Genomic DNA, 22,650 nt, shown 5'->3' on the forward strand with positions numbered 1-22,650 from the left:
AAATCAGAAAAGCTAGCAAATGTCAGGAAGTCCCTTTTTTGTTCTTTCACTCTGCCATGGGGAGCACTGTGATTTAACTCACACACTTTTGCATCTTGTTGACTAGTTAATAGTTGTATGTTTTAAGAACTTGGGGTGAAGTAGCTCATCAGTATTTTGGTCTGTGTAAAGACTAGATTCTTGAATCTTCTCTCTCCTTTGCCAATTTGCAGTATGACCTTGGATAACTTCCTGAGCTTCATTTTTCTCATCTATCTATCATCATCATCATTTTACTCATCATCATAATATAATGTTTGAGGGTGCTTCTAGCTTGTTTTTCTGATATCAGTGTGACCATAGATTGCCTAGTGGAAAGACTTAAGTGAACTTCAATTTAATCTGATTACCTTGTGTTTGTGAAGTTCTTTTCTTACAAAGACACATACACATACATATGCATGCATACACATATCCTCACACATGCTCACACACATTGATATCCATATGCATCCTAGCACAGTTATATAGATATACCTAATTTTTGCATGTATACATGAGAACCCTAAGCCACAAACACTAATATCTATCCACACACAAATCCTTAAAAATACAAACACACACATTCTGGGTGTTTTCTGTAGTAAGAAATTTAACCATTTAAGCTCAGTTCAACCCTCTACAGTATGGTTTGTAAGGTAACCTACCTTAGTTCTATCAGCTTCTGGGTTCCATATAGCCACTGCTATCAATTGGGCTGCCTTTTGTTTCAAGCAAAAGAAAAACTGACTGAAAATAAGGACAATAATCTCATACAACGAGGAGTCCTGAGGTTTACAGTTCCAGTGCTGATAGACTTAATGGATCAGCAGTGTCCTCTAGAAGCCAGGTTCCTTTCCCTGTTTTACTCTGCCACTCTCAGAATCTTCAAAGTGCCCCTCATGTCACCACATGCCACAGTCCCAGACCCCATATGCTAATAATAGTGTCTTAGAGACAGGAAAAAGTGAAAATCCCATGACTTGTGTCTCTTTTTAAGAGTTTCAAAAATCTTTCCAAGAAGTCCGTAAGCTAATTTACCCTTTTGTTTCATTGTTCAGGAATACATTACCTATCCATGTTTAAATAATCACCTGGCAAGGAATAAGACCAACATGATTGGCTTAATTAGGTAGTTCTCAACTCACAGGAAGTATTGGAAATGCATGAGGGCATTTTTTCTTTATAAAAATGACTAGGAGTTACTACTGGCAATGATTGAACAGAGCAAGGATTATAAACAGCCTTCAAATTTTAAAATAGTATTGCACAACACAGAATTATCCCGTACAAAATGCCAACAGTGCTTCCCTCCAATCCACATTGAGAAACACCAGCTTATGACTGTTGAGATTGATCCTCTGGGGCTGGGAAGGATGTGACTGCTAATAGAAAGGGTGAACAAAATTGGGATTCAGTTATACCTTCTTTTTCTGACTCCATCCTTGTTCTACTTCCAGAGAAAGGCTTCCTCAATGTGAGTTACAAGAGAAGACACATCTATGAGGTGACAGCTGGGCAAAGTATGTTCAAAATGGGAGTAAGGGTGGATGCTTTCCCTCGCCCCAATATAACGTGGTAAGTAGAGCATTCTTTCCTGGGTGTCTCTGTTTCCCAGAGTATTTTAACCCCCACCCTTAAGAGCTGCCCCTTCAACACACCCTTACTGAGGGTCAGTCATGTAGCAGAACCTGGGGTCGGTACTGAAGACTCAGAAATATACTCTAACCCTAACCCTATTTTCAGGAGACTCACAGCCTCAGAAACTAGTGCTTTATCTCCTCCTCCACAGATTTCTTTGTTTCCTCTTTCCTTTCTTGATCTCTCATATGTTTGGAAAAAAATGTGTTTTCTACTCTGAAAAGAGAGGAAGAGGTATGGATGGGAAAGTAGCCAAACCACTGTAGAATTCCACAATCTCAGATTTGGAGGGAGTCTGGAAGGTGACCTTACCCAGTTTAATAGAGGTCCTTGAATACTAGGATAAGAAGTGATAAGGTAGAAAGAATATGGGTTTTTGAGCCAGACAAACCTGTGTACCAGTTCCAGTTCATCAAGTTACCAACCAAGTTACTTAAATCCTCTGAACTTCCGTTTCTTTATCTGTAAAATCTGGATGATGATGTCCTATGTTATAGAATTGTTCTGAGGAGTAAATGATAAATTGTTGCTGTTGTTGTTATCTGTATTGCTTATTAAGGTATGTAATAGAGAACCATCAAAGATTCTGGAGTCAGGAGTGATAGATTTGAAGCTAAGCTTTAGGAGGATTAATGTGGCCTTATGTGGTTTGGAAAGGAGAAAGACTGGAGAAATAGCTACCAGTTTAGGGGGTTTTAGCAATAGTTCATGTGAGACATAATATGGGCCTGCATAATCTGGAGACAATGGGAATATAAGAAGGGATAGATCAGAGAAACATTGCAGAGGAGAATCTTCAGGATTCAGTATCCAGTTAGATATATGAATCAAAACCCAAGGATCTGAAATGCTTCACAGTTTTCAAGTTTGGTGGAATATGAGACTGGTGGTGCTATTAACAGCATGAGTTTCATCAGGATGAAAAGGGGAGCATGAAAGAAACACGATGATGAGCTCATTTAGAGGCGGTTAATGAATATTTGGAAGTATGGGTCTGAAAGTAGGTGTTGAAGCTGTAAACTGGAGAATGGATAAATACCCCCAGACAGAGTGCATAGAGAGAAAATAGCCCAAAGGTGGAACCCAGGGGAACATTTATTTATATTGGGGGTGGGTTGTTTATAAGCCTTTCTTATCCTACTACTATGAATTACTGATGTTTACACAACACCCTACATGTATTCAGCTCACTAGCAACTCCTAAAATTTCTTATTCAAAGCCCTCTTTCTCATTTCACTGGTCTGCTGAAATATTTTAAGTGCTTGCTCTGTATGGAGCACATATTTAAGGGGGAAGGAAATAGAAGACGAGTCAGGGAAGAAGAGAGAGAAACAATGATTAGAACAGTGTCCCAGAGGCTAAGAGAGGAAGACTTGGTCACTAAGTCAAACAATTCAGAAGACCTGAGGGTTATAAATACTGACAGAAGGTCACTGGCTTTCATAAATAAGGCACTGCTGGTGAACTTGGGGAATATGATTTTGAAAGAGTGTCAGGGAGGAAAACCAGAGTTTAAAATGTTAAGGAATGGATGGAAAGTGAAGAAGTGAAAGCATAACTGAGGGCACTTTCCAAAAGTTTTGACTATTAAGGAAAGAGGAAGAGAAAGATTCAATCTTTAACTACCAGTGTGGCTATTCTAAGGTACTCCAGCCTGGGAATTGTATGGAAATGATTCCAATGTTTTGCCTTTCCTTGCTGATTATGATGAAGCCTAACCCAAATGCCCCAGAAAGCTGGATGTGCTAGAGGTCAGCACTGTACTAATCATTCTTTCCCCATGCCTCACAGGTTCAAAGACGGAAAGCCACTCCCAGTAAACCATACCATTCAGCCTGATCCTCTTAAGTACAAACTCACAATACTGGAAGTGAATGTAAAGCATGCTGGGAACTACACTTTTGCCCTGAGCAACATCAAGCATGGCCTCTACAAAAACCTAACCATACAACTGATTGTCAATGGTGAGTTTTGGGGATTCGGGAGTCATGTGACTGTTCTGGGTTCCTGTCTCTATTTTGTTAGGAAAAAAAAAGATTCAAAGCAGGGATATGATAGGAACTACCTCAGGTATGCAGAGACAAGGGTTTTGAAGCTGGTTTTTGGTCACCAGGAGTTTGCTGATTAGCCCTCTATGCTGATAAAATTTTCAGAGTTCTGATGAATTCATTTCCTGTAATTTTCTGATACCAGAGACCTTAAAATTGGTCTCTTCTTATTGAGAAAATGTAATTTGAGGTTAAGAGAGCCAAAACTCCATCTCAGTACCTTTTTCTGTACATGAAAGGGACTGGAAGGAGAGTATTATATTGTCTTCCATGGCTTATCCTAGATCCACTCCAGCTGATTTCCCTTGAAACTGAACAAAATGATATAATCAGACATTCTGAGCACAGCCACCACTGTCTGCCTCCAGTTTTATCTAGCAGCTTGAAAGCCAGAGTGACTTAGCTAGCTTGTCTCTTCCCCCAAACCAATGCTCAATTCTAGTCTCTGTCCCTGCATTGTCTTCCAGCAGAAGAGCTTCCAACCATTATGAGAAGCTTAGCTTACCTTTCACCTATATGTTGGTTTCTGATAAGGAGGTGGGAAGTGGTGGAGTCCATGATAAATAAGAGACATTCTTGGATAGAATGGTAATTTCTTTTTTCAGCCTTTGCTCATCATAGAGCAGACTAAGAAGGCGAAGCCAGGTGGGTTCTTATTTGGCTCTAGGACTATGCCTCCCCATCCTTTCTTCCTCCACACCAATGCTTTACAGAGGTGTAGGTAGGGGTTGGGGGAGGGGAGAGAAGCTTCCTAGATTCTTATCCAGCATCTTTGTGTTATACAGCATCTTTGTGTTATCTATGTTATTTGTCCATTCTTGCTTACCTATGAAAGTTCCCTGGATTTCTCCGGGCCTTCCAATATCAAAACAAGTGGGATAATTTGAAAATCTAAAAATAGCTATCACCACTATCTCCACCACTACCATGATTGCCATGGTTAGATAATTTCCAGTCTGGAACTGGGATAAGCACTCGGAGGCTTGTTGACATCCCTGCTGGTCTCCTAGTCAAGGCTTATCACTTGTTACCCTGGCAGTCAGTTGGGCACGTAATAAAGGAAAGTTTAGGCTTAGAATCTATTCTCAAACCCAGATTCTCTGATTCAAGCTTTTACTGGACTTGTGACCTTTAGCAATTCCCTTTGCCCTTATGATCCTCTCTTTTATCATCTTTAAAGTAAGTATCATGATACCTGCCTTATAGGGCTGTCATAAAAATAACACAAAGTGAAGAAAGTCTCATCCTTTGTTGCCATCTTTTCCTTATCATTTATCAGAGTCTTCTGTTAAAATTGTTGAACGTTACTTCTTCGGCAGCATTTCTTAGGCACCCTAGTTCCCAAGAAATAGTTTCTATATCAAGTGAAATGTCAAGACACAGATTATAGTCTATTCCAACTAAATAATGGCCAAAGCCAAAACATAGACCAAAATTCCTCATCTGTACCCACCATTATCACTTTCTCTATGTTCCCCCTGTGCTAAAACTATTCTTTGCCTCAGGATTTCACCATTGGAATATCTGAAGAGGAAAGAAAGAGGGCAAAAAAAAAAAAAAAAAAGAAAAAAAGAAAAAAAAAAGAAAGAAAGAAAAAACAAAAACAAAAACAAAAACAAAAACCTGTTAACACTTTCCATCCGTCCTAAGGGTTCTCTAGTTAAAAGCTGTGTAGGTTGTGTTTTTTCAAAATCATGTGGACTTCTTTTTCTCTTATGATTCCAACTGATGCCTTAGTGCTACCACCTTATTAGATAAACTCATTTCAGAGTTTTCCAGGACCAAAAAAAAAAATCTCTGACCATGGTAGATAGGGAACAAAGGTGCTGGCCACCAGCTGTGATCTCTTTCCCCACATCCTTACAGAGTGAACTGATGAGGCTTTGTTTTCTCCTCTTACTGAAGCCCACACTTGCCTTTCACAGTCCACTGATGGCTGAAGAAATAGTTGATCTGTAGGCACGGGGTTGGGGGGAGGCATAAGTCTGTAGTCTCTGTATTAGCTCCCTACACTAACCCCTGCCTACCTGAAAAGAAATCTGGAGTACAAATTTTGGTCCTAAAAGACTCAGATAGTTAAGTCTGATTTAAGTGCCCATACAGACAGGGTTGCATAGCCCTGGACTAGGCCTACAGGATACATGATTAAAATATAACTATGGGTTCTCACTTTTCAACCTGCATATACTCTAGTAGAAGAAATAGAAAAGCAGCATAGCAGCACAGCCTAGCAGAAATAGCCTACCGTCCCAAATGGGAAAAATCACTCCAGATATAAAGCTAGGAAACAGGGGTCAGGAGAGAACAAATAACCCAAGTAGGGGTCACCCAGCTAGTTCAAAGCATAGGAGCATCTGATTATACCACCTTATCCTGTTCATTTTAAAGATGGGGGAAAAACTCAGGGCCAGAATGAGGAAGTTACTTATCCAGGGTCTCATATAGCAAGTTAGAAAGCAGCCAAAACTTAACGTAACCTTCTGTGTTAGTTAAGTTCTAGGTTTGGCTGCTGTTTTAGATACTCCAAATGACAATGACTAAACTTATTGTGGTGATCATTTCACAGTGTATACAAATATCAAATTACTGTGTTGTACACTTGAAACTAATAAAATGTTATATGTCAATTATACCTCAATAAGAATTAACAATATTAATATAACAAAGTAATTACAATAATTTCTTAAATATGCTTAAATATTTGAAGACTCATAAAAAAACAACAACAACAATAACAGTGACTTAAACAAGATAATACAGAACCACCCTGGTCAATGATCCAGGATCCTTGCTGCTCTGCTGTTCCTAAGGTTTTGGTCTTTTTTTTTTTTTTTTTAATTTATTGGGGTGACAATTGTTAGTAAAATTACATAGATTTCCAGTGTACAATTCTGTATTACATCATCTATAAATCCCATTGTGTGTTCACCACCCAGAGTCAGTTCTCCTTCCATCACCATATATTTGATCCCCCTTACCCTCATCTCCCACCCTCCACCCCCCTTACCCTCTGGTAACCACTAAACTATTGTCTGTGTCTATGAGTTTCTGTTTCTCATTTGTTTGTCTTGTTCTTTTGTTGTTTTTGGTTTATATACCACATATCAGTGAAATCACATGGTTCTCTGCTTTTTCTGTCTGACTTATCTCGCTCAGCATTACTCTCTCAAGATCCATCCATGTTGTCACAAATGTTCCTATATCATCTTTTCTTACTGCCAAATATTCCATTGTGTATATATACCACAACTTCTTTATCCATTCATCAATCGAAGGACATTTTAGTTGTTTCCATGTCTTGGCCACTGTAAACAAAGCTGCAATGAACATTGGAGCACACGTGTCTTTATCTCTAAATGTTTTCAGATTTTTTGGGTAGATACCCAGGAGAGGGATTGCTGGGTCATATGGCAATTCTATTCATAATTTGTTGAGGAACCTCCACACTGCCTTCCATAAGGGCTGCACCAGTCTGCATTCCCACCAACAGTGTATGAGGGTTCCTTTTTCTCCACAGCCTCTCCAACATTTGTTACTATTTGTCTTGTTGATGATAGCCATTCTGACTGGGGTGAGGTTATATCTCATTGTGGTTTTGATTTGCATTTCTCTGATGACTAGTGATGTTGAGCATTTTTTCATATGTCTATTTGCCATTTGTATGTCCTCTTTGGAGAAATGTCTCTTCAAGTCCTCTGCCCATTGTTCAATTGGGTTGTTTGTTTTTTTGTAGTTGAGATGCATGTGTTCCTTGTATATTCTGGATACTAGGCCCTTATCGGAGGCACTGTTAGCAAAAAACTTCTCCCACTCAGTTGGTGGCCTCTTTATTTTGTCAATGGTTTCTTTTGCTGTGCAGAAGCTTTTAAGTTTCATATAGTCCCATTCGTTTATCTTAGCTTTTACTTCCATTGCCTTTGGAGTCAAGTTCATAAAATGCTCTTTGAACCCAAGGTCCATAAGTTTAGTACCTATGTTTTCTTCTATGCAGTTTATTGTGTCAGGTCTTATGGTTAAGTCTTTCATCCATTTTGAATTAACTTTGGTATATGGTGACAAATGGCAGTCCAGTTTCATTTTTTGCACGTGGTTAACCAATTCTCCCAGCACCATTTACTGAAGAGGCTGTCTTTCCTCCATTGTATGTTTTCAGTTTCTTTGTCAAAAATTATCTGTCCATATTTATGTGGTTTTATTTCTGGGTTCTGAATTCTATTCCATTGGTCTATGTGTCTGTTTTTCTGTCAATACCATGCTGTTTTGATTATTGTGGCCCTGTAGTACAGGCCAAAGTCAGGAAGTGTGATACCTCCATTATAGTTCTTTTTTCTTAAGATTGCTTTGGCTATTCGGGGTCTTTTGTCGTTCCAAACAAATCTGATGATTTTCTGTTCTATTTCTTTAAAATATGCCATTGGGATTTTGATGGGGATTGCATTGAATCTGTATATTGCTTTGGGTAATATGGCCATTTTAACTATGTTGATTCTTCCAATCCATGAGCATGGAATGACTTTCCATTTCTTTGTGTCTTCTTCAATTTCTTTCAAAAATGTCTTATAGTTTTCAGCATATAGGTCTTTCACATCCTTGGTTAAGTTTATTCCTAGGTATTTTATTCTTTTTGCTGCAATTGCAAAAGGAATTGTTTTTCGTATTTCTTTTTCTGAGATTTCATTGTTAGTATATAGGAAAGCAATGGATTTTTGTACGTTGATTTTGTAGCCATGAACTTTACTGTATTCGTTGATTTTTTCTAATAGCTTTTTGGTGGAGTCTTTAGGGTTTTCCATATATAGCATCATGTCATCTGCAAAGAGTGATAATTTAACTTCTTCATTCCCAATTTGGATGCCTTTTATTTCTTTCTCTTGCCTGATTGCTCTGGCAAGGACTTCCAACACTACGTTGAAAAGCAGAGGTGATAGGGGACAACCCTGTCATGTTCCTGAATGTAGAGCAAAGGGCTTCAGTTTTTCACCATTAATTATGAGATTAGCAGAGGGCTTGTCATATATGGCCTTTATTATGTTAAGGTATTTTCCTTCTATATCTATTTTATTAAGTGTTTTAATCATAAATGGATGTTGTATCTTGTCAATTACTTTTTCTGCATCAATTGATATAATCATATGATTTTTGTCCTTTATTTTGTTTATGCGATATATCACATTGATGGATTTGCAGATGTTGAACCATCCTTGTGCTGCGGGGATGAACCCCACTTGGTCGTGATGAATAATATTTTTAATGCATTGTTGTATTCGATTTGCTAGAATTTTATTTAGGATTTTTGCTTTGGTATTCATCAGAGATATTGGTCTGTAGTTTTCTTTTTTTGTGCTGTCCTTACCAAGTTTTGGTATCAGCGTAATGTTTGCCTCATAAAATGAGTTAGGGAGTACTGTCTCTTCTTCAGGTTTTTTGAAGAGTTTGACCAGGATTGGTATTAGATCCTCTTTGAAGGTTTGGTAGAACTCACTAGTGAAGCCATCTGGTCCCGGACTTTTACATTTGGGAAGGATTTGGATGACTGATTCAATTTCATTACTGGTGATCGGTCTGTTTAGATTTTCCAGTTCTTCATGGTTCAGTCTTGGAAGGCTGTATGTTTCTAAGAACTTGTCCATTTCTTCTAGGTTATTGAATTTGGTGGCATATAGTCCTTCATAATATTCTTGGATGATCCTTTGTATTTCTGTGGTGTCCGTGATAACTTCCCCTTTTTCGTTTCCGATTTTGTTAATTAGTGTTTTCTCTCTTTTTATCTTAGTGAGTCTAGCCAAGGGTTTGTCAATTTCATTAATCTTTTCAAAGAACAAGCTCTTTGTCACATTAATTTTTTTCTATTGTCTTTTTGTTGTCTGTTTCATTTAGTTCTTTTCTGATTTTTGTTATTTCCTTTCTTCTGCTGAACTTGGGTTTCACTTGTTCTTCTTTTCTAGTTCTTTAAGGTATAACGTGAGGTTATTTATTTGGGAGTTTTCTTGTTTCTTGAGATAGGCCTGTAATGAGATAAATTTTCGTCTTAAAACTGCTTTCGCTGCATCCCAAAAATTTTGGTAGGGTGTATTTTCATTGTCATTTGTTTCTATGTGTCTTTAGATCTCTCCTCTAACTTCTTCTTTGACCCATTCATTCTTTAAAAGTATGTTGTTTAATCTCCATGTGTTTGTGTTTTTTCCCGCTTTCTTTTTGCAACTGATATCCAATTTCAAAGCCTTATGATCAGAGAATATGCTTGGTGTGATTTCAATCTTCTTAAATTTGCTGAGATTGATTCTATGTCCCAATATATGGTCTATCCTTGACAATGTTCCGTGTACACTAGAAAATAATGTATAGTCTGATGTTTTAGGATGAAGTGCTCTATATATGTCAATTATGTCCATTTCATCTAATGTGTCATTAGGGCTGCTATTTCATTATTTATTTTCTGTTTGGATGATCTATCCATAGCTGTCAATGATGTATTTAAGTCCCGTAGTATAATTGTGTTTTGGCCAATTTCTCCCTTTAGTTCTGTTAGTAGTTGCTCGGCATATTTCGGTGCTCCTTGATTGGGGGCATAAATATTGATGTCTGTTATGTCTTCTTGTTGCACAGTCCCCTTCACCATTATGAAATGTCGATCTTTGTTTCTTGTTATCTTTTTCACCTTGAAGTCTGTTTCATCTGATATCATTATGGCTACACCTGATTTTCTCTGGAATGTCCATTTCCACCCTTTCACTTAGAGTCTATGCTTCTCCTTGTAGCTGAGATGTGTCTCTTGGAGACAGCATATGGTTGGGTTTAGTTTTTTGATCCAATCTTCAACTCTGTGCCTTTTTATTGGTGAGTTCAGTCCATTTACATTTAGGGTGATTATTGATATGTGAGGGTTTCCTGTCATTCTATCTTTAGTTTTCTGGTAAGTCTGTGTCTCCATTGTTTCTTTGCCTTTTTGTTGTTGACTATTATTTCTGTGTGGTGGTATTCTATGATGTTTCCCTCTGTTTCTTCTTTTATTACAGTATATATTTCAGTTCTGTTGTTTTTTTTTTGAGTGTTTACCCTTAAGTGTATGTAAAAGAAAGTTTGATATTTAGAGTATTCCATTTTCTTCAGCACATTTACTTTCTCCATTCCCGTATTCTGGTTTAGTCCTTTACTCTCCCCATTTTTTGAGTCTTGGTTGCCACAAATTGTCCCTGTTGATGGTGGTCAAATAGCCTCCTTTAGTATTTCTTGTACTGCAGGTCATGTATTAGTAAATTCCCTCAGCTTCTCTATGTCTGGAAAGGACTTTATTCCCCCTTCATATCTAAAGGATATCTTTAATGCTGAGCGAAATAAGTCAGACAGAAAAAGCAGAGAATCATTTGATTTCACTGATATGTTATATATAAACTAAAAACAACAAGAGAACAAGACAAACAAATGAGAAACAGAAACTCATAGACACAGACAATAGTTTAGTGGTTGCCAGAGGTTAAGGGGGGTGGGGGGTGGGAGATGATGGTAAGGGGGATCGAATATATGGTGATAGAAGGAGAACTGACTCTGGGTGATGAAGACCCAATGGGATTTATAGATGATGTAATACAGAATTGTACACCTGAAATGTATGTAATTTTACTAACAATTGTCAGTCACTCCAATAAATTTAATAAAATAAAATAATGATTAAGAAAACAGCAGGAAAAACACCCCCCAAAAAATGAAATAAAATTAAGGATGTCTTTGCTGGATGTATTATTCTTCGCTCATGATTTTTCTCTTTCAATATTTTGAATATTTGGTTCCACTCTCTCCTGGCTTGTAGAGTTTCTGCTGAAATATCTGATGATAATCTAATGGGCTTTCCTTTGTAAGTTACCGTCTTCTTTTCCCTGGCTGCCTTGAGGATTCTTTCTTTATTGTTGATTTTAGACAGCTTCAATACAATGTGCCTTGGAGAAGGCCTGTTGGGATTGAGGTAATTAGGTGTTCTATTTGCTTCTTGGATTAGAGGGTCCAGTTCTGTCCACAAGTTTGGGAAGTTCTCATCGACGATTTGTTTGAATATATCCTCTGTTCCCTTTTCTCTTTCTTCTCCTTCTGGTATGCCCATTATTCTTATATTGCTCTTTCTGATGGAGTCAGAAAGTTCTTGTAGAGTTCTTTCATTTCTTTTAAGTGTCAAGTCTCTTTCTTCTTACATCTGTGTAATTTCCAGGTTTCTATCTTCGATGTCATTGATTCTTTCCTCCATCTGATCAACTCTACTACCTAAGCTGGTTATTTCATTCTTAATTTCTTCTATTGAGTTCTTTATCTCCAGAAATTCTATTTGGTTCTTTTTTAATATTTCAATCTCTTTCGCAAAATGCTCAGGCTGTCCTTTGAGTATGTTTCTGATTTCATTTAACTGCCTATCTGTGTTTTCTTGCATTTCGTTGAGTTTTTTCAGAACTGCAATCTTGAATTCTCTGTCATTTAAGTCACATATTTCTGTATCTTTAAGTGCCTTTTCTGGAGATTTTTGACTTTCATTTTGAGCTATCTTGTTGCCTTGGTTATTCATGGCAATTACTGGTTTACTATTTCTCTTCCTAGACATCTACAGGAGTGGCTTCTGCAATATGTTGATAGGAAGCGGTCTTTTGTTTTCCAGTACTTGTTGGTAGAATGTTTTATTTTTTCTCCAACTGCAGCTTATTTTTCTTCTCCCACACGGTAGTGCTGTGTTTTCTCTGCACTATTCCAGCTTCTCACACAATGGGTGGATTCCTGGGAGATGGGCTTCTCCTCAGTTAATAGTTCGTCTAGGTCACAGGGCTCAGTGTCCCGGTGGGTATGTGGAGATCTTTTGATGTTTCAAAGCTCTTCCTGCTCCAGATTCAGAGCCCGTATGTTTCAGCAGTTCTGTTTACTCCTGGAGGGATCCGCCCAGATAGGTGGGGCCAGGGGCGGGGTGAGTTGTGAGAGGTGGCCCAGAGCAATGGTGGCGACCCCTACCACAGCCAGTCCTGCTTCCACAGCTCCCTCCCCTCTTCCGGAACTAGTTGGGCTGCGAATTTGTGTCTGTGTTCCACAGTTCTCAGAACAGCAAATATTCTGTTCTTTTGATCTGACACTGCTACTGTTCCGCTCCTAGCACCGGGCATGTGGGGGCGGGGCGAGCTTTGCGAGGGTAGGGATGGGGTGGCTAGTCTCAGTGCCTAAGGCTTCTGTTCTCTGCTCGGCAGTGAGGGCTTAAACCACCATTTTCAGCCTTCTTCCCTCAGTCTTTTCTCCGAGGTCTCTGCCGTGTGCGTTGGGTTCAGCCGTGTTATATGTTGTCCCCTCAGCCCTGTGGGCCATAAAGAGAGCCCTAGCAGTCCGAGTTCTTCCCTTTTCCGCAGCTGCTGTAGTTCCAGGAAGCAGCGAGCTCGGAGCACTGAGCTAGGTCTGGGTCCTTTGCCCTCGTGGCTCCATCTCTGCACTTCTCCCTTTCCTCCGCCCTCCAGCTCATGGGAATCTCCCACCGGTAGGTGATTTTGGTAGTGGGCCTCTTCATCTTGCCTGTCTGCTGTGCAGGGAGTCCTTTGTGGAGTTTTTGTTGTTTGATTCGTTGTAAATTCCAGGGGAGCTTTACAGAGGCTTACCTCATGCCGCCATTTTCCTCCCAAATCGGTTTTGTTCTTATTCATATGGTCTGAGGTAGTTTTCTATCACCAAATGGGGAAAGAGAACTCACACTCTACCGTTTAAGGACATGACAGGGAATTTGCACATACACCAGAACTTAGTCTCATGGTCACCTTAGCTGCTAAAGAGGTTAAGAAACATACTCTTTAAATAAGCAGCCATATTTCCAGTTATAAAATCTATTACTGTAGATGAAGGGGAAGAAGAAATAAGGGAAAAATAAGCAGTGTCTGCCATACATACTGTTACACAACTATAGTTCAAAGACAAAGCCCTAAACTTTGTCTTCAAGCATTTGTCCTTTCCTGTAGTTTCTTTGATTAACACTTATATCACCTTCAGTTCTGGATAGGGTTGTAGTCATATTTCTAACCCAATGACTCATGGTAAGATAACAGAGAGCAGGTGGTGCTGTGCTTGGTTGGATATGCTCATTAATGTGACCCTAAAGACCTTCAGTCTTGGGGAAGTGGAGTTAGCAGAGTTGGGTACATGGGTGCTCTCCTCAATTGCTGCAGCCACCACTGATAACTGGCCCCACACTCATATTTGGGGGAGATTGAAAGTTTAGCAGCTCAGTACAGAAGAGTCTCTGTCTGTCCCTCTGATTGCCCTGACTATCATAGGAACCATCAGACTATAGGCTGCCCCACAGTTTCTGAGCTTCCCCTCCATTGCTCTTCGTGTCATGGAAGGCATGACTGGGATATGTGGCCTTGCTGAATGGAAGAGTAGAGAGAGAGAAAAGGGAGAAAGGGAGGGATAGGATTGGCTCCACTCCCAGCTAGGAAGCAATGGAAATCCCCATTGAGGGGGTCTATGAAGATGCTCTCCCCACATCCCTAACATCTGCTCTTCTTACTTTACCCAACCACTTGGGCTCCACTGGGAAAACTTCTTAACATATTGTCCAGAATATTTTTAGATCAGGTCATTTTGCATGCCCTTTTTCATAGCCTCCCAGCCTCCCCAAGAGCAGATCACCCTTCAGAGGATTTCTGTCAAAAGCCAAGATAATGCAAAGTGATTGAATTTGTGCTAGTACTAACTGGATTGTGGCAGGATGGGAAGAAGCATCCCCAGAGACATATAAGCCTTACTCCCAAATCAAAATTTTCCAAATTCTATCTCTCACTTCCACAATTTCTACATTTGTAGAGTCGGTGTGATAATAATATATAACCGTAGACACCTTTCTGTCTAGTATATGTTTATCCTGGAAAAAGTAAAACTCTGTCTATCTTGTATGACCCTGAAAGACAGAAACTTAATTGAAGGGAGTCAGTTTCTGGCTAAATATAAGAATTGTGTCTTTTAAACTATAAAACTTATTTCAAACCATATTATAAAGCTATAGTAATCAAAACAGTATGATAGTGGCATAAAAACAGACACATCAATCAATGGAAGAGAATAGATAGCCCAGAAATAAACCCACATATATATGGTTAATTAATTTATGACAAAAAAGTCAAGAATATACAATGGGAACAGACAGTCTATTCAATAAATGGTGTTGGGAAAACTAGAGAGATGCATGCAAAAGACTGAAACTGGACCACTATCTTACATCATATACAAAAGTTAACTCAAAATGGATTAAAAACTTGAATGTAAGAGCTGAAACCCTAAAGCTCCTAGAAGAAAACAGGAGGTAAGCTCCTTGACATTGATCTTGGCAATGATTTTTTGGGCCTGACTCCAAAAGCAAAGGAAGCAAAAGCAAAAATAAACAAATGAGACAACATAAATCAAAAAACTTCTGCAACATAGTGAAAAGACAGTCTACTGAACAAGCAAAGTTATTTGCAAATCATATCTAATAAAGGGTTAATATAAAAAATATACAAAGAACTCATATAATACAACAACAAAATGATCCAACTTAAAAAAAATGGGAAAAGTATCTGAATAGACATTTTTCCAAAGAGGACATGCACATGGCCAACAGGCACATGAAAAGCTGTCAAACATCACCAATTATCAGGGAAATGCAAATCAAAACCACAATGAAATATCATTTCACACCTGTCAGAATGGCTATCATCATCAAAACAAGAAATAACAAGCGTTGGTAAGGATGTGGAGAAAATGGAACCCTCATTCGTGTGACGGGCCAGCCGCCACGAGTCGATCAGTACCTGAATGGGGGAGTGGGAATGAAATAAAAGACACACACAAATGCTAATGCGGCCGGTCTTCAGTCATGCTGAAGCCCTGAGTTTATTATCTCTAACCAATATATACAGTTTGAGTACGTGCAGTTAAACGAAGAAGATATGCATTATCTCAGTGAAAGTAAATCTTTCCAGCCTCAACCTTACTTTGACATAGAAGATACAAGGTCACTGAAACTCACAAAAGTAAATATCTCAAGGAGACAGAACCTACCAATTGTCCAGAAAGCCCTTAGTTTTCTGTGTCTGGGAACTGGCCGTTTTCACCACATTCCTCAGCAGCCATTAGGCGCTTCTCAGATAAGGTAGAGGCAATGTTATGGGGGCAGAAACCAAGCCAGTCTGCAAGGTTCAGGGCTGCAAGAAACCATGGCTCCCCACACATTCGGTGTTGGTGGGAATGTAACTTGGTAATGTATTTACATATAGTCGTATACATACACACATAATAGAATACTACTCAGCCTGGAAAATAATGAAGTATTTCTACTTGTGACAACATGGATAGATCTTAAGTGTATTGTGCTAAGTGAATTAAGTCAGACAGAAAAGGGCAAACGTCATATGATTTCAGTTATATGTGGAATATGAAAACAAACAAGCAAACAAACAAAGAACCAAATGAACAAACAAAATAAAACCAAACTAGAGTTGTAGATACAGAAAACAGATTGGTGCTTGCCAGAGGGAAGAGGAGTTGGGGAGTTGGGAGAGTGGCCAAATGGGTGAAGGGGATCAAGAGGTACATACTTCTAGTTATAAAATAAGCAAGTTATAGGGGTGTAATGTACATCATGGGACTATTGTCACTAATATTTTATTAACACTGTATGGTGACAGATGGTAATTAGACTTATTGTGGTGATCATTTCACAATGCATACCAATGTTGAATCATTATGTTATATACCTAAAACTAATATAATATTGTATGTCAATTTAAAATTAAAGCAAAATAACAACAATAAAACAATGACATTTTTGAATAATGGAACAACTATCTTGTGAGACAATGAGCATCCTGTGTATAGAGACAGCACAACTACTTGGTAGAGATGGGATAGGAAGTGTTTTGATATCCAAAGGCCTTTAAAGCCCTGATAATCTTGAGACTGTTTTCCAACACAGATTATAAAAATAGCACATTCATTAGCCATGTGCATTCAGTGTTAAACCCAGAGTTGCATGCTAAATATAGAATTTAGTACCAGTACCTTTAATGTCTGTGACCTAGGCCTGGCTAGAGAGGGAAGTATAGGACCGAAAAGTGTGACCAAGTACTGCCCGTCTATCAGCCTCAGCAGTCCTTCCTGGGTCTTTACTACCTCTGACAGCCAGAGCCAAAGAGCAAGAAGAGAAAACATTTCCAGGGTGGATCACAGAATTGATGAAAAATAAACCTTACTTTTTCTTTCCTTCTGAACATGTCTTCTCAGTCAAAATGCAGACAGGAACACCATATTGTTTTCCACTTCCTAAGTCAGTTGAACACTAGTTTTCATGGGGGGGAAATGCCCAGAGAAAAGAAGCACAAAATAAAACTAAACAGAATTCATTAGGTCAATTCTCTCTCCCTCTCCTTCTCCTTATGAGTCATTTAGGACAAATGGTCATCCAAGTCAAGGCCAGTCCAGCTTGCAGCTCCACTGGCTGTTCCCATCTCCCAATTATTTGCTCCCTGCACCTAATTAGTGCCGGAATGTTCTTTCAGTCACTGGAAAGTCTGAAGAGAAGGGTGAGGCCAGGAAGACCTCTGGAATTAGCAGTTAAGCTTTTCAAGGCTGTTCCTGTTCCTTTCAGTGTCCTTCCTTAGTTAGAGAGAGGCAGGCAGCTATCCATCACAACCTGGTGGGATGACTCCTTTGGGCTCAAATGGAGCCAAAAGAGCCAGTCTGGCAAGTAGATGAATGCTGACAGGAGCTTTGTGGAAAGGCCTGTGCCAAGGGTTCTTGTTCTGAGCAAGTGAGCACATAATATCTCCCTGAACATTATGTAGAATCCATGTGTACCTGTGATCAGAACCTTACCTTTCAGGCAGACCTCAGGGCTCCCCGGCTAGGTACTGCATGCCAAAAAGTTCATAAACGCTGTTTCTTTTACCCAAATGAGGGGCCAGGGGAATAAGGGCACAGGGCTTTTGCCAAAAATCCTAACTATGTGTCTTGGCTACTTTTTAAAACTAACTAACTAACTAACTAACTAACTAACTTACTAACTAACTAACTAACTAACTAACTAACTCTGTCTCTATCTCTGTCTCTTTCTCTTTCTCTGGTTCTTTCTCCCTCCCATCACTTGGGAGAGAGGCAGCAGAAATAAAACAATTCTTTCCCTCATTCATAAAAAATCAATTAATCAAATGTTTATTGAGCTAACTACTATTTTCTAGGTACTATTCTAGAGACTGGGGTTGTTGCAGGAAATAAACGCACAAAAATAATTCTAGCTTTCCTGAAACTTATGTTATAGAAGAATACACATAGGAAAACAAAACCAATAAATAGTACTCATAAGTACTCATAAGTATTATGGATAAATAGAAAGCAATGGCAAGGGGCTAGTGAATGATGATGGGATGATGCCATTTTATATACCTTATTTTTTTCTCAATCTTTGATTGGCTACTCCCTAAACAGCTAAATCAGTTTGAATTCAGGTTCTTATGGAGCCAAATATGCAGAAAAGACAGATGTGACTTGAAGAAAGAAAAGTCATTGGCACCACATGGGCCAGGTATAATTATACAGAATTATGCTTTAGGCATTTTCCTCTTGAATTCTTCACTCCCTCACCATAACAAAAACAAATTGTAAATTGCTAGTGGTAATCCACGACAGTCTTTCCTCTGAGGTCACCTAACCCAACAGCCCTATTTGTTTGTTTGTTTATCTATCTACTTATTAAAGTATAGTTGTTGTGCAATATTATATTAGTTTCAGGTGTACAACACAGTGATTTGACATTTATATACCTTATGATGTACTCACCACAGTAAGTGCTATAGTCATCTGTCGCTATACAAAGTTATTACGATATTATTAACTATTCCCTGTGCTGCACATTATGTCCCTGTGACTTAATTTATTTTATAACTGGAAATTTGTACTTCTTCTTCCCTTTCTCCTTTTTCACCAATGGCTTCACCATCACCCCACCTCCAACCCCTCTGGTAACCATCAGTTTGTTCTCAGAAACCTGTGAGTCAGTTTCTGTTTCCAACACCTTATTTTAAAGTTGGGGATGATGAAGGAATTGGCCAAGGTAATTCAGTTAGCTAATGGAAAAATCTGAGACAGAGCCCACACTCAGGTGCTCTAGTTCTTTGGAGCTGTCTCACCGGTTTTGAAATGTACTTCTTATAGTTCATGTCCTATACTCCAAAGCCAATGTAGATGGCTGAATTGGAAAACCTAGTTTTTCCTCCTCTGTGTCTAATTTACTCTCACACTACAAAGAGTCTTACAATACTTCTAACACCAGATGTGTGGGTGTCTTTCCCCCACCAAGCAATTCTATGTGACACCAGCTGGGTGTCCTACAATTTCACTCTCATGAAACTTAAACTATAGAAGGGTATCCACCTGGAGATAGATTCCCACAGGTTACGGGCTCAGTCTCACAAGGCAGCCCCCATTTCAGATGCCAATCACAAGTAATAGGTCTCCCAGTTACACACAACTTCTGAGTGACTGGCCTACAAATTGGAAGTTCCCACAACCCCCTCCTCAGGTTTGATTAATTTGCTAGAGTGACTCAAAGAACTCAGGAAAACACTTACTTATATTTGCCAATTTATTAAAGGATATGATAAAGGATACAAATGAAAAGCATGAAGAGTTACATAGGGTGAGGTCCGGGAGGGTACCTTTGGAATTGGGGTATATCACCCTCACTGCATGTGGATGTGTTCAGCAACCTGGAAGCTCTTTGAACCCTATACTATTGGGATTTTTATGTAGGTATGATCTGTTATCAACTCCATTTCCAACCCCTCTCCCCTCTCTGGAGGAAGTGGGTAAGACTGAAAATTCCAAGCTTCTAATCATGGCTTGGTCTTTCTGGTGACCAGCCCCTATCCAAAAGCCGTGCAGGAGCCCACTCAGAATTGCCTAATTAAAACAAAAGACACTCCTATCACCCAGGAAATTCCAAGGGATTTAGGAGGTCCATATCAGGAACTAGGGTCAAATACCAAATATTAGAACAGAAGATGTTCCTAGTGCTTTTATCATTTAGGAAATGCCAAGGTTTTAGGAGTATTGTAATCTGACATTGGCCTGGGACGTGACTGCTTAAGATGGTTAGATGCAGGGCATAGATCACTAGTAGCAGAGAGGGTGTTTTATTTTCGATAAAGAGATAAACTGTTTTTTTTCTGACTTGTACAATATTGGAAAAAATTAAACCCTGAACCTTTAATGGGGGCCCCTGTAATTTTAAGAAACTCCCAGTTACTCCTATCAGCTTGAAGTTCTAAAATTGGTTTCAGGAATTGCCTTCCTATATATCTGAAGCAACAGCAATGCAATCTATCCTCTTAGGGATCTGAACCCGAGGAGCATTATGAATCTCAGCAGTTTCTCTTCACTAGACAAGGGGAAGGGTGTACCCCCAGCCACCAGATCAATCTATAAAGCACTTTTGTGCCCATGGTCTCAATTCATCCTCATGAGTACTCTGAAATATGATTTTTATTCCTGTTCTTCATAAAAATCCCAGGATGTAGATACTATTGTTACCCAATTCAAAGATGGCGAGATCAAGGCACAGAGAGGTTAAGCAACTTGCTCAAGATCTCACAGCAGGCAAGTGGCAGAACTAAGATTTTAACCTATGCAAAGGTTCTAGAGGCCATGCTCTCAAACATGGAAAACCCCAATGGGAAGTTCCAAAAATACTCGTAGCTTGAACATGACCTATGAGATTCTTTCCAGTGGCTGTTCTGGAAACCCCTGCCTTGCTGCCAGGCCCTAGAAATGCCTTGATCAGTCTAGAAAAGAAACACTTTCCTTTACCTTCTTAGATCTGGGGAAATTTGCCCTAGTTGGTGAGCTTATCCTAGGTCATCTCAGGCCACTTTCCAAGTCTTTCTGATGAATTTTATGTAATTTTTTTTGAATGTATCAGAGGACCTGATCACAGGCTCCAGAGGAAATGATAATTTGAGTTGGGATGTTCCTGCCATAGTAAGAGAACGTTTGGGAATGAGGCCACAGTTCCCAGAGGACAGGGCCCTGGCTTTGGAGTTAGACAACTTTGAGTCCAAATTCTAGCTCTGTCACTAGTTGTGTGGCTTTTGTCAAGTCCATTGATCTCTCTGAGCTTGTTTTCCTTGTCTTAAATGTGGATGACACTGACTGCCAAATGGAATTATGAGGATTAAACAAGATGATAAGTGTAAAGCACTTATCACAGGGCTCTGGCATATAACAGTTGCACCAGAAATCTCTCTCATCTCTGAGAATGAGAGAAAACATGGTATAATGCATGGAGCTTCATGCAGTTTTGGCGTATGGCAGAATTCTGCTTCACTTGTTCCTAGCTGTGTGGCTTTGAGCATATCTTTTAATTTAGAACACCCTTTTCTCTTTTCTTTGAAACAAGGGTAATAATACCTGTTTCTTAGGGTTCTTATGAAGATTGAATGAGTTACTTCATTGAAACTTCTGGCATGGTGTAAGCCTAAATAAACAGCAACCTCTTTTATTATGAACAAAATGTAGTGCATTACAGGCTGGCATTCCACAAATGTAACTTCCATTCTTTCCCCAGAAATCAGTCTTGACCCGTCAGATAGTTAAGTTGACTGCCATTTGACTCCTGCTCAATCTTAATTTTCTTCAGGTCTAAGTACAAAGCTTTTCAAATAACTCTTCCCACCCAACCTTGCAATATACGTAATAATGCGCAATTAGCTTACTTCTTTATTGGAATCACAGTATTCAGGCTTGCATTAAGATTTGCTGTTAGAATCTTTCCCATGATTCTTCTTAGACTCAAATCATATTTACTACCATTCTAGGCTCACTTGATGATGTCACTATTTGAGACTGACTAAAGAAAATGGGTGGACTTTCTCCAAGTTCTCAGCTCTGTAGAACTTTGAGACTATTTGCTCCAACTCAATTAGGTTTAATTCCAAAAACAATGACTCCAGCCAGGATAGCTTAACCAATCAGTGATGGCTCTCTGGACTACCAAGTGCCCATCACAATGGTGATTAACTTACCCAACCAAATTTGAAGGGCATAATATATATGAGGTATATTTGGGATAATCATGCAGAAACTAGCCTTTCAAGTCATTAAGGACCTCCTTGACTGTTTGTGATTCAGGGGACTCATAAAACAGTGGTGGCAATGGGGACAGTTGTCACTCCTAGGTGACTGTAAATACATTTAAAATAATAGACCGCATGGCTCTGAGCTTCCACTGCCTGCTTGGAGCTCCAGACGCCATTCTCAGGAAAGCCAAGAACTCCCAAGAATAAAGTGACCTTTGTGCCAATATCCTTATACAAACAGTACCTTATTCACTACCTGTCATGTTACATAGCACCCAAGAGGCACTCAAGAAATATCTATTGAGTGGATTGAGAATTCTATAGATTCAAATAACCACAAAAAGTCAGTGCTGAGAGAGAAACAATAACCATTTAGACTTAATGCACCCCCAATCTGGCAGATTGGGTAACTGAGATCCAAGAGAGAAAGAGACTGACTCAGGGTCACACAGTGACCTAAATATACCTGCCCTGTTACAAGACATGGCATATGCCTGCAAATCTGGATGTGTTTACAGTAAAGGGATTTAGAATCATAACTGGGGGACAATATCCCTTGTCCTAGGATTTTCAATCAGTACTTATATGAATCTAAATGTTCCAGACCCTTAGAGAGTGACACTAGCCCTGCCAGAATTAATTCTCCAACTGGACCCTTTGGATCCAGCTTGATTATTTATTTCACCCATCTATTAATCCTCTCATTATCATGTGTATTCATTCTCTACCAATACCAATCAAGAGCAAATATTCTTAATTATTTCTATAGTTCCTTTAAAAGGGAGCAGTTCCATTATCACATCCAGCACTGGAAGTCAAAGACTCCAAC

General features: G+C 39.2%; 1 protein-coding gene across 1 annotated transcript in view; it reads left to right on the plus strand.

The window, feature by feature from the left end:
* The window catches only part of LOC109436875 (vascular endothelial growth factor receptor kdr-like), a 315,916-nt gene that overhangs the window by 149,931 nt on the left and 143,335 nt on the right, over positions 1 to 22,650 (plus strand). Inside the window, exons 9-10 of the mRNA XM_074323230.2 lie at positions 1,479 to 1,596; positions 3,452 to 3,624. Coding sequence (XP_074179331.1) covers positions 1,479 to 1,596; positions 3,452 to 3,624 — 291 coding nt within the window. The remainder of the gene's footprint in view (positions 1 to 1,478; positions 1,597 to 3,451; positions 3,625 to 22,650) is intronic.

The sequence above is a fragment of the Rhinolophus sinicus genome, chromosome 18 (genome assembly GCF_057876585.1).
Source record: "Rhinolophus sinicus isolate RSI-liver-muscle chromosome 18, RSI-T2T, whole genome shotgun sequence".
Lineage (NCBI taxonomy): Eukaryota > Metazoa > Chordata > Mammalia > Chiroptera > Rhinolophidae > Rhinolophus > Rhinolophus sinicus.